The following is a 13,515-nucleotide window of genomic DNA, read 5'->3' as shown; positions in this document are numbered from 1 at the left end:
CCAGTGCTTCTGCTGCAATAAAATCTTCTTCTCTAGACTATTTGTAATTCTTCCTTAGATCTAAATACGTTGGAAAACTAAAAAGCGTATTCCCTGGCCTTTTTGATGATGAATAAATTTACAGATAAAAATGAAACGCTTCTTATCAATATTATAAAAAATAAAGAAAAGAAAAACCATGCAATTCATTTTCTTTCTTTGGATAACGCAATTTTCATTAAATTGTTGAACCATCTTCTACGGCTGCTGTTGAATTTTCCGAATTGTATGGTCGACAAGACTCAGAGGAACCAGGAGCGCCTTGAAAATGTCCAGTGCAGCCCTGTACGAAACGTTAGGATTGGAAAAGTTTCATCTAAGAGGGCCATACAGCACGAAAGGCTAATCAGCAGCTAAGACATCGATTGCATGACCATCTTTTATACTTCCTGTGGTTTTTCATATGATGGTGTTCTTCCTCTAAGTTAGTGATAAAATCTTGCGTGGTTCCCATTTTCTTCTTTATCGTGTTGCAGATATGCTGTCCTATAATCCATTTGTGTTGTGTTTTTTTCATTCTTTCTCTTTTGCGACAGAATAGCTTGCACTCTGCCTGGTGTCCTGATTGATAGTGTAGTATCTGATGTTCTGTTGATCAAAACCAGTTTTTTCATCGTACACTCAAAATTCGGTTTTGGGTCTCCACAAGTGAGAATGTGTGCTAAGATCACTACGAGGCTGCACTGTTCGCGAAGTGGCGTAGGCCACAGACTGACACTGTTCTGTCTCTCTCCCGTAGGAAATAGGCACAGAGCTGACTTTCGATAAAATTATGGGGCTATTAATGTTCATCCAGATGTTCTTCCAGATGGTATTTCCCTTCTGTAGGGTTTAGTAATTGTCGTGTTGACGAGATGCGAGATGTCTGGTGGACAGATTCTTTCTTCACAAAAGGTGCGAACGCGGCCTAGCTCGGGGTAAATGTTGCCTACTTTGATCGGTGGTACTTTATCTGTAGGAGTCACGACACGGAAGAGTTCTATCGTATTTTGCTGAATACAGGGATTGAACAAGAAATGGAAACACGGCGAGAAATGATTGCTTGAACATAAGTTCAAACGCTAGCCAGGCCTGCAGGTTGCGCTGTTGTATTTGACCACAAACGCCACCTGTGCAATGTCCTCAGTACGTCGCTAGACTCACTCGTGATCAGAACAGTGTTCTGTGTACATTTGTGAGTGCACTATGACGGAGCTAAGTAAATTCTAACGCGGGCAAATTGTTTGTGCTCGTACGGTGGAAGCTTCCGTAACCAAAGGTAGGGGAAGTGTTTGGTGTTTCAAAGGCACCGCATCCAAGATTTATTCGGAATACACGGAAAGCGAAAAACTATCCGCCAAGACGCAACGCGGACGAAAGTGTATGTTGAGTGATCGTGATAGACGATCATTGAAGAGCATTGTGATGAAAAATAATAGGACGACTGTTACACTAATCACTCACGAACCCTATCGGCACCAAAACAACAGGAAGGGAGCTCCTTAAGCAGGGAATTGCAGGCCAGGTGGAATTCCAAAACCAGTCGTCAGTGATGCAAATGGCCGTAACACGGAAAACATGGTGCCGAAACCATAAAAGCTGAGCTATTGAGCAAATGAAGAAAGTTATTTGGTCGGATGAATCTCGTGGCACCCGGTTTCCATCTTCTGGACGAGTTTACGCCCCAAGAGTGAAACAAGGTGGGTGTTCGGTGACGATTTGGGCAGCCACGCTCTCGAGAGTCCCCTTGCTGCCAAGGCTTATGTCACCATTTTGGAAGATAAGGTCCATCGCATGGTACAATGTTTGTTTCCCAAAGGTGATGCTTTGTTCCGAGACGGCAGAGCTCCTGTTCACACAGTTCGCATCGTCCCGGACGGAGTTTGTGAGCACGAGGGTGAATCGCCACATCTCCTCTGACCACCACAATCACCAAATCTCAATATTACTGAGCCTTTGTAGTCTATTTTGGAGAGGAGTGTGCGTGATCGCTTTCCACCTCCATCATAATTACCTAAACTTATCACTGTTTTATAGGAAGAATAGCACAAGGATCCCTTGAAAACCATACAGAACATGTGTTTATTCATTCCGAGACGATTGCAAGCTGTTTTGAAAGCGTGCAGTTTTTCCTGCACAGTATCTGGCATGGTAATGGGACTGCCTAGTAGGCCGTTTTTTCGGTCTAAAGTCGCTCTCTGGAAAGGAAAAAAAAAGGTTCAAATGGCTCTGAGCACTATGTGACTTAAGATTTGAGGTCATCAGTCCCCTAGAACTTAGAACTACAACCTAAGGACATTACACACATCCATGCCCGCGGCAGGATTCGAACCTATGACCGTAGCGGTCGCGCGGTTCCCGACTGAAGCGCCTACAACCGCTCAGCCACACTGGCCGGGCTCTGGAAAGGAACTTAGAATATATTCCCCCTACAGATATGGCCAGAAGACAAAGCTAAGATATTTTGTGATATGGTTTCCAGTACTGGTAGCACAGTGAGAAATGTGATATCTTGCTCAACATGTACTCGTTACCGAAATATGTTAGCTGAAACGAAAGCTCACACTGAGCTATCCAGGCAGAACTAAAGACCCGTCCTCACAGCTTTACTTCCGCCAGTACCTTATCTCCTACCTTCCAAACTTCACAGACGCTCTGAGGCATACCTTGCTGTGTGGGTGGGTCGTGAGCCGTGCCTAGATAGCTCAGTCAATAGAGGATTTGCAAGCGAAAAACGAGGTTTCCATGTTCGAGTCCCAGGTTCGAGTCCCTGTCCAGCACACGGTTTTAATCTGCTAGGAAGTTTCAAATCAGAGCCTACTCCGTTGCAGAGTAATAATTAATTCTAAAAATACTGAGGTGGTGCTCATGACACTATCGTGGAGAGGGGGCAAACACCTTGGACGAAAAAAGGAACGGAATGGGTACTGCCCTAAAACGAGTTTACAACGTATCAACAAAAATAAAATGTGGGTAATGCGGTGTAGTCGAATTAAATCAGACGGCACTGAGGGAATGAGGTTAGGGAATGAGACGCTAAAAGTAGTAGGTGAGGTTTGCTACACTCCTGGAAATGGAAAAAAGAACACATTGACACCGGTGTGTCAGACCCACCATACTTGCTCCGGACACTGCGAGAGGGCTGTACAAGCAATGATCACACGCACGGCACAGCGGACACACCAGGAGCCGCGGTGTTGGCCGTCGAATGGCGCTAGCTGCGCAGCATTTGTGCACCGCCGCCGTCAGTGTCAGCCAGTTTGCCGTGGCATACGGAGCTCCATCGCAGTCTTTAACACTGGTAGCATGCCGCGACAGCGTGGACGTGAACCGTATGTGCAGCTGACGGACTTTGAGCGAGGGCGTATAGTGGGCATGCGGGAGGCCGGGTGGACGTACCGCCGAATTGCTCAACACGTGGGGCGTGAGGTCTCCACAGTACATCGATGTTGTCGCCAGTGGTCGGCGGAAGGTGCACGTGCCCGTCGACCTGGGACCGGACCGCAGCGACGCACGGATGCACGCCAAGACCGTAGGATCCTACCCAGTGCCGTAGGGGACCGCACCGCCACTTCCCAGCAAATTAGGGACACTGTTGCTCCTGGGGTATCGGCGAGGACCATTCGCAACCGTCTCCATGAAGCTGGGCTACGGTCCCGCACACCGTTAGGCCGTCTTCCGCTCACGCACCAACATCGTGCAGCCCGCCTCCAGTGGTGTCGCGACAGGCGTGAATGGAGGGACGAATGGAGACGTGTCGTCTTCAGAGATGAGAGTCGCTTCTGCCTTGGTGCCAATGATGGTCGTATGCGTGTTTGGCGCCGTGCAGGTGAGCGCCACAATCAGGACTGCATACGACCGAGGCACACAGGGCCAACACCCGGCATCATGGTGTGGGGAGCGATCTCCTACACTGGCCGTACACCACTGGTGATCGTCGAGGGGACACTGAATAGTGCACGGTACATCCAAACCGTCATCGAACCCATCGTTCTACCATTCCTAGACCGGAAAGGGACCTTGCTGTTCCAACAGGACAATGCACGTCCGCATGTATCCCGTGCCACCCAACGTGCTCTAGAAGGTGTAAGTCAACTACCCTGGCCAGCAAGATCTCCGGATCTGTCCCCCATTGAGCATGTTTGGGACTGGATGAAGCGTCGTCTCACGCGGTCTGCACGTCCAGCACGAACGCTGGTCCAACTGAGGCGCCAGGTGGAAATGGCATGGCAAGCCGTTCCACAGGACTACATCCAGCATCTCTACGATCGTCTCCATGGGAGAATAGCAGCCTGCATTGCTGCGAAAGGTGGATATACACTGTACTAGTGCCGACATTGTGCATGCTCTGTTGCCTGTGTCTATGTGCCTGTGGTTCTGTCAGTGTGATCATGTGACGTATCTGACCCCAGGAATGTGTCAATAAAGTTTCCCCTTCCTGGGACAATGAATTCACGGTGTTCTTATTTCAATTTCCAGGAGTGTATTTGGACAGCAAAGTAACTGACGTAGGCAGAAGTAGAGATTATATAAAATGAGGAATTACAGTAGTAAGTAATGCATTTCTGAAAATGAGAAATCTGAATACATCGAATAAAAATTTACGAGGGGGTTTAATGTAGGCAACGGCCTTGCCGCAGTGGATACACCGGTTCCCGTGAGATCACCGAAGTTAAGCGCTGTTGGGCGTGGCCGGTACTTGGATGGGTGACCATCCAGCCGCCATGCGCTGTTGCCATTTTTCGGGGTGCACTCAGCCTCGTGATGCCAATTGAGGAGCTACTCGACCGAATAGTAGCGGCTCCGGTCAAAGAAAACCATCATAACGACCGGGAGAGCGGTGTGCTGGCCACACGCCCCTCCTATCCGCATCCTCAACTGAGGATGACACGGAGGTCGGATGGTCCCGATGGGCCACTTGTGGCCTGAAGACGGAGTGCTTTAATAGGTAATGTAGGACTTTTTTCTGAGAGTTACTGGGTTTTATTCAGGATTCCAATACGCCATATTATTCCCCAGTGTTTTGGTGCAAAACCTTGTTTGTCAATATAATCTCCATTGAATGCGCCGGCATTACGCACCTTTCTGGGAGGGATTGTATGCGAGCAGGTACCATTCTACTGGTGGACGTCAGAGCCAACGTCTTGCTGCATCAGTAACCTCCCCATCAACCACGAGCTGCTTACTGTGGAATGCTTCCTTTATTGGACCAAACAGACGGAAGTCTAAAGGTGCGAGGTCTGGGCTGTACGGTGAATGAGGAAGAACAGCTGAAAGAGGTTTTGTGAGCTCCTCTCGGGTGTGCAGACTTGTATGAGGCCTTGCGTTGTCATGGAGAAGGAGAAGTCCGTTTGCATTTTTTTGGCGACGACCACTCTGAAGGCGTTTCTTCAACTTCCTGAGTAGTACAGTACAATTCCGGGTTGATCGTTGCACCATGAGGGAGGACATCAAAGAGAATAACCCTTCCAGAGTCCCAGAAGACTGTCGCCATGACTTTACCACTTGAGCATACGGCTGTGAAATTTTTCTTCGGAGGAGTGGTGGTGTCGTACCACTCCATGGGCTGCCGTTTTCTTCATGTTCGAAGCGATGAACCAATGTTTCATCGCCTGTGTCGATGTTCGACAAAATATTGTCACAATCAGCCTTGTAACGCACAAGTAGTTCCGCACAGATGCTCTTTTGTTGCTCTTCACTGTCTTCTGTTATCCGGCGAGGAACCCAGCGGGCACATATCTTCGAGTATCCCAACTGGTGGACGAGTGTCATAGCAATACCAACACATACGTGCAGTTGAATGACAAGGTGTTTCGTTGTGGTCCATCGATCATCTCGAATGAGAGTGTCCGCACGTTCCAACATTGCAGGAGTCACGGCTGTGCGCAGCCGGCCGGCATGCGGAGAGATCGGACAGGTTTTGGCGACCTTATTGCGATGATGAGAGACGCCTCGCCGAACGACTCACCTTGCTCTTGTTCACTGCCAGGTCCCCATAGACATTCTACAAGCGCCTATGAATATCTGCTATGCTCTGGTTTTTGGCCAAAGAAACTCAGTAACAGCTCTCTGGTTGGAACCCACCTTCGTTATAAACGCCATTTTGAAGGCTACGTGATGTGGCCGAGCGGTTCTAGGCGCTTCAGTCTGGAACCGCGCGACCCGACCGCTACGGTTGCAGGTTCGAATCCTGCCACGGGCATGGATATGTGTTAGGTTTAAGTAGTTCTAAGTTCTAGGGGACTGATGACCTCAGATGTTAAGTCCCATAATGCTCAGAGCCATTTGAACCATTTTTGAAGGCTACGTATAGCGCCGCCACCAGTCGGAACCTCATAAAACTCCAGAGCTGAAGCTGAAATACTCCATGATATCCCACAACAAACCCCGCGTTTTTCAACCGAAATGGACCGAGGAAAAAGTGTGTTGCATTACTTACTGAACGTCCCTCGCCTGTGTAAGGAAGTCTTCTGAAGGTACTTGTCTGGGTTGTAGCCATGTATTGAAGTGACTCGTGGAAGATGAAAATTTCTGACAAGAAAAGAATAGAAGCTTTTGAGATGTGGTGCTACAGAAGAATGCTGAAGATTAGATGTGTAGATCGAATATCTGAAGAGGAGATACTGAATGGAATTGGTCAGAAAAGAAATTTATGGCACAACTTGAGTAACAGTTGGTATCGATTGATAGGACACTTACTGATGCATCGAGGAGCTGTCATTTTGGCAACAAGGAAAGTGTCTGGTGTAACAATTGTAGTGAAGCACCTAGGCTTGACTATGTTAACCAGGTTCAAACAGACATAACTTGCAATAGTTACGCAGGCTTGGTGAGGATTCTGAAGGGCAGAATAACATGGAGAGCTACATCAGACCAGTCTTTCGACCTAAAACAACAACAAAATGGAAGAATTAACTTTCGAACCCAACACGTTTGAAATGTGACGAAAGGATATGTCCTAGTGTTAAGTAACAAGTAACGGCAGAACTGAATGGTATTACATCGGTCAGTGATACAGTACTCTTGTATCCTTCCTTCCAGATTAGACCGAACACTCGATATGAGCAGAATTTGATTGTGTCAAGTTCGCCTTCACTATGATTTTTCGGAATGCTCCAAACCTTAGGGGTTAGTCTTATACCAATTCCTCGCTGAGAGGAGTGTGCTAGTGTCATCTGTAGGCCTTCACTTGAGGAAGAACATTCTGAGAATGGACGTCTGTAGCATAGCACTGTATGGATATAAGTCATAGGCTGGTAGGAAATCCCGAAAAGAGGAAAATTCGAATGTTTGAGATGTAGTGTTACGGAAGGTTGCCAAAAGTTAGGCAGTCTGATAAGGTAAGAAAGGAGGAGTACTTCACAGAATCAGCGAGGAAAAAATATGAGGAAACTACTGACTACAAGAAGGGAGAAGATGAGAGCCCATGTTTTAAGGCGTCATCACGGAATAACTTGCATCTTACTAGATGAAATCGTAGAAGTCAAAAAGTGTAAGGGATGGATGTGTTAGGATGTGCTAGTCTCAGATGGCGGAGAGTGACGTGGGTGACAACTTATGATAATGACGGATTCTTTGAATAAATATTTCAGGCAGTACGAAGTCTTGAATGAGTAATCCGACTTAGGGACGTGTTTGTAAACACGTAAATACGTAAACAACTGCCTGTTGCATCGACGTTGATGATCCTATCTTGAAATGCAACATTCAGTTGTCTGTGATATGTCCACGGTAAATTTTGTGATAGAGTGTGGAAGATGATCGATTACTCGTTACATGAACTTGAAAATTTGCGTTTAATGTGTGCTGCAGCGTGATGGTTATCCCAAAAAACTGAACGAATACCCAGAGAAATGTTTTCGATCAGGTGTCAGCCTCATAGGAAGAAATTTGTTGCCACAGAGAGAAATGTTACAGGATCATTCCATGGTTATGGACGTAACTGAGACGCCCGCTAATCACGCAGGGCTAATAGTTAATTACGGTTGAGGAAAGGCCGAGGGAGTTGCGGTCGGTTTCATTTCACAATTGTAATTTATTATCATTTAGTTCACAAATACACTTTCGAAAGAATTAAATTTGCTTCGCGGCTGAAGGCCTCCAACAAGATGCTTTAGAATAAGTTCAATTTTGAAAAGACATGACACACAATTAAGTTAACGAATAAGATAAATCGTTTACATATATCAGATCAGCATGCGGAGCGGCTGAAGGCCGCCGGATTAAATCATGAAAATTCCAAATATACTATGATTATTACTGAAGGCAGAACGCCACAATGTTTTAAGATGCTAACAGGGCTGATGGCCCACAAGGTGCACAGAAAGAGATAAACAAACGCAAAAAGATGGCTGAAGGCCGCAAGGTTAAATTCTGCAAATTAAGGAAATATATATTGCAACAATCGGTAAAACAATACATTAAGTTTAAAAATTTCCTATTTGCAACACCAACGACGGAAGGCCCACAATAACTTGTAAAATCTTTCAGAGGAAATCACAATAACCTTTCAAGAGCAGAAGGCGATAATGTTGGGACTTGAAGGCAACCCTGAGAACATGTTTCCAGGGCTGAAGGCCCACAACTAACCTTGTCACATTAAAAATATAAAATAGAGTTAAATTACAACAACATTAAGACTGCCAAAACGCTAATTAAGAGAACGGCACTCGGGAGTCTCCAGTGGATCGGTCTGCCCTCGTTCACTTAGGCGAGACAGGTGGTGAGTCCAACCACACTTAATTCGTGCGAACCCCACCAAGGGACAGCCACGGACCGACGGACCAACCGCTTGCATGCCACGACCGAGTGCATGAGAATTCAAGGCCCCCAAAAAATTACAAGAATCACTATCCACAAACAAACGCATATGTGAACTGAGCTGCCAAAACTACACACCATGTTGGGCAGCAACAACAGGTGAGGAAAGACACTGCCTAAAAAGTACGTTAGCGGCCAGGGCAGGGAACCAGAACACTAACGGCCACAAGGCAGAAAATTCCGCTGGTGCACTTGACTATGGTTAAATTAATTTGACCAATTCAACTGACGGCGGCTATTTCGAACACTTCACTCGTTGTTGCTCACAGGAAAACCTCCACAACAGCAACGCCGAAACCAACAACGTAATGCTCAAAACCACTCAACCTTCATGTCCTGGGTCGGCGAGCGACGATGCTCGTACCGATCGGACAGCTCCAGACAGACTCCGACACTGCGCAGATACCGCCAGCGGCCCAGTCGGCTACGCCGCACGGAGGTGTCCTCGGACCAACCGACCGACCAACAATCCACCGAAAGTCAGGCCCGCCTTGGGTGATGCGTGGCGGTAACGGTCGGGCGGGCGATGTCCACGCAGGGATGACTGCCGCTGCAAGCCGGCGACTAGCTGGCCCGGGCTGCGCTCCAGACACGTTGCAACTGACTGCCAGGGCCCAACTCACGACCCGAACTGCCGCCGTAAACTCTCCTCCTCGCACGTTCCGAGTGACTCCAGGACAGATGACAACCGGGAGGTAATAGCAGCCGAGTAAAGATTCTATCAGAGGGGATATATCGATACGCGCTACTAGCGCCGATGACGGTCAGGCGAAACAGCAACTCAGTAACGCCAGTAATTTAAATCAACGTGGTGAGATGGAAATACGTTAAAAGAGGGTGTAAAATACCAAATGATGAGACGGCGAGCCATTCACGGCTCAGTGACATTTGTACAGTTTATACTGAAGTGATAACATGAAAATAAAAGGAAAAGAAACAGATAGACGCAAATATGACACTGTATACAGCAAAGGTTTGCTGAGGCGATCTGTGTTGATAAGCTACTAAACAAAGGAACAGCAGGTTTTACAGATGTAACAAAACCTTCACATTTCACGGACAGACCCTCTCGCATCTGTTGTTGAAGCCACAAGAGCTGGCCAAGGTACTCGACACTGAGTTGTTGGCACAGTAGTAACTGTGTTGGATCGTGTGGGAGAAGGTGCCTCAGTAAGCACCCGTGGAATGCACGTTTGCTAAGTGTCCACAATACTAGCGGAGCACATATGCGTCCCTGTCATAACTGAAGAAAAACTTATAGTACATGCATTGAGACTAGCAGTCTCCTATTTTTACCGGTGATATGAGCTTAAGGTGCTTCATTAAATTTCGGGTGTGCTGCCGTATAAATTCAGCATTTCGGCTGTATGTTATTCAGCCATCTTCAGAGTGAGCCGGAAGAGTGATGCTTCAGCGCTCGATCCGTCCTTTTAAAGTCGCGGACTGCGCCACGGGCATGCGGCCACTGGATTTGTTACTCAACTGACGTTCAATGGCCAGTCAACGTTCGGAACCACTGAGCTCCCGTGACCGACCCATTCTGCTGTTAGTGCTCCTATACTGACAATACAAGATCAGATAGTGCGCAATACGTTTTGTGTTCGTCCTGTCAAATATGGTTCTGGTCTACGACACGTTCTCAAACACACGGAATCGTTTATGCCATGAATAAAAATTCAGAAAGCTTGCCCGCTCTTGCATAAACGTGTACGGGCGCCCAAGCTTGCGGATCAAGTAAATAATTTCGAACTTGTTTCCACAGAGGCTCCCGCCAGCAGCACCACCACCACCGCAGCCGCCACAGCCACCAGCACCACGAGCACCGCCAGCACCGCCACACCGGCGAAGCGCAGACGACGCTGCAGGGACGGCTTCTATCGCAACCAGGCGGGCCGCTGCGTCCGCCTGCAGTTCGCGCAGTGAGTACTGTGCTCACCCCTCACTGCTTCATTCCTTGTGACAACTTAGAGAACTTCTGTACTAACGTAAGTGACTGACCTCCTTCGTGTGAAGCAATAAGAACATCGTCTTCCATTGATACAAGCACACTAGATAAAAAAAAAGAATTAATCACCCTAGGAGCCGGCCGCTGTGGCCGAGCGGTTCTAGACCTTCAATCCGGAACCGCTCTGCTGCTACGGTCGCAGGTTCGAATCCTGCCCTGGGCATGGATGTGTGTGATGTCCTTAGGTTAGTTAGGTTTAAGTAGTTCTAAGTTCTAGGACACTGATGACCTCAGAAGTCAAGTCCCACAGTGCTCAGAGCCATTTGATTTTTGATCCATGCCTGTTGCACTTGGTCGGCCAATACAGAGACGGTTAATGCTGTTTCTGGATGACGCTGGTATTGTCGTCAGACGATGTCCCATATGTGCTCTATTGGAGACAAATTTGGTGATCGAGCAGACCAAGGCTATATGTCGATACTCTATACAGGATGTTGGGTTACAACTGCGATATGTGGGCGAGCGCTATGCTGTTGGAAAACACTCTCTGCTATGCTTTTCATCACTGGCAGCACAACAGGCCGAACCACCAGACTGACGCACAGACTTTCATTTAGAGTGCGTGGAACAACCATGAGAGTGGTTACGAAATAGTACCCCAGAGAATAACTCCAGCTATAGATCCAGTGTGTGTAGCATGCAAACAGGTTGGTTGTAGGCCCTCAACTGGCCTCCTTTGAACCAACAAACGTCCATCACTGGCACCGAGGCAGAGCCAGCTTTCATCACAAACACAACACACCTCCACCCTACTCTCCAATGAGTTCTCGCTTGACACCAGTGAAGTCACAAATGGTGGTGGTTTGGGGTCTGTAGAATGTACGCTACAGGGCATCTGGCTCGGAGCTGTTCTAGAAGTACACTATGTGATCAAAAGTATCCGAATACACCCAAAAACATACTTTTTTCATATTAGGTGCATTGTGCTGCCACTTACTGCCAGGTACTCCATATCAGCGACCTCAGTAGCCATTAGACATCGTGGGAGAGCAAAATGAGGCGCTCCGCGGAATTCACGGACTTCGAATGTGATCAGGTGATTGGGTGTCACCTGTGTCATACGTCTGCGCGCGAGATTTCCACACTCGTAAACATCCCTAGGTCCACTGTTTCCGATGTGATAGTGAAGTGGAAAACGTGAAGGGACACGCACAGCACAAAAGCGTATACGCCGAACTCGTCTGTTGACTGACAGAGACCGCCGACAGTTGAAGAGGATTGTAATGTGTAATAGGCAGACATCTATCCAGACCATCACACAGAAATTCCTAACTGCATCAGGATCCACTGTAAATACTATGACAGTTAGGCGGGAGGTGAGAAAACTTGGATTTCACTGTCGAGCGGCTGCTCATAAGCCACAGACCACGCCGGTAAATGCAAAAAACGCCTCGCTTGGTGTAGGAAGCGTAAACATTGGATGATTGAACAGTGGAAAAACGTTCTGTGGAGTGACGAATCACGGTACACAATGTGGCGATCCGATGGCAAGGCGTGGGTATGGCGAATGCCCGGTGAACGTCATCTGACAGCATGTGTAGTGCCAACAGTAACATTTGGAGGCGGTGGTGTTATGATATGGACGTCTTTTGCATGGAGGGGGCTTGCACCCGTTGTTGTTTTGCGTGGCACTATCACAGCACAGGCCTACATTGATGTTTTAAGCACCTTATTGCTTCCCACTGTTGAAGAGCAATTCCGGGATGGCGATTGCATCTTTCAACACGATCAAGCACATGGTCGTAATGCACGGCCTGTGGCGGAGTGGTTACACGACAGTAACATCCCCGTAATGGATTGGCCTGCACAAGGTCCTGACCTGAATCCTATACAACACCTTTGGAATGTTTTGGAACGCCGACTTCGTGTCAGGCTTCACCAACTGACACCGATATCTCTCCTCAGTGCAGCACTCCGTGAAAAACGGACTGCCATTCCCCAAGAAACCTTCCAGCACTTGATTGAACAATGCATGCTAGAGTGAAAGCTGTCATCAAGGCTAAGGGTGAGCCAACACATTCCAGCATTACCGATGGAGGGCGCCTTGAACTTGTAAGTCGTTTTCAGCGAGGTGTCCGGATACTTTTGATCACATAGTGTAAGTCTTCTGTAACAATTCGTTGCGTCCCTGCGGTGCCAACTGCTGCTCAAATTGCTGCTGCAAATGCAGTACGATGCGCCAGAGCCATACCCCGAACACGACGGTCTTCCCTCTCGGTTGTGCCACGTGGCAGTCCGGAGCCCGGTCTTCTTGCGAACGTAAATTCTCGTGATAACTGCTGCTAAAAGTCATGCACAGAGCCTACATACCCGTCAAGTCTTTCTGCAATAGCGCAGAAGGAACGTCCAGCTTCCCATAGCCCTGTTACACACCTTGTTCAAACTCAGTGAGGTGTTTACTCATACGAATCAGCCGCGACTGGAACACCTTTAGCCAAATTCTTTGGCTTGTCTTCCAAGTAGCCTCAGTTAGACTTGCTTGTCTATAGCACTTCTGACCAAGGACGACTGAAACTCTTGCAATGAAATGACTCTGAGCACTATGGGACTTAACTTCTGAGGTCATCAGTCCGCTAGAACTTAGAACTACTTAAACCTAACTAACCTAAGGACATCACTCACATCCATGCCCGAAGCAAGATTCGTTTGCAGTCTTTCTTGTGGCCTTCGGA

The 13,515-nt window shown here is 47.8% G+C and overlaps 1 protein-coding gene and 1 pseudogene across 1 annotated transcript in view; both read left to right on the top strand.

Moving 5' to 3' along the window:
- The window catches only part of LOC126215356 (uncharacterized), a 45,191-nt gene that overhangs the window by 19,460 nt on the left and 12,216 nt on the right, over nucleotides 1-13,515 (top strand). The window contains exon 3 of the mRNA XM_049942081.1: nucleotides 10,601-10,757. Coding sequence (XP_049798038.1) covers nucleotides 10,601-10,757 — 157 coding nt within the window. The remainder of the gene's footprint in view (nucleotides 1-10,600; nucleotides 10,758-13,515) is intronic.
- On the top strand, nucleotides 4,640-4,756 carry LOC126212661 (5S ribosomal RNA; annotated as a pseudogene).

This window comes from Schistocerca nitens, chromosome 1 (assembly GCF_023898315.1).
Source record: "Schistocerca nitens isolate TAMUIC-IGC-003100 chromosome 1, iqSchNite1.1, whole genome shotgun sequence".
In the NCBI taxonomy this organism is placed as follows: Eukaryota; Metazoa; Arthropoda; class Insecta; order Orthoptera; family Acrididae; genus Schistocerca; species Schistocerca nitens.
This window is presented reverse-complemented; position numbering and strand designations above follow the sequence as displayed.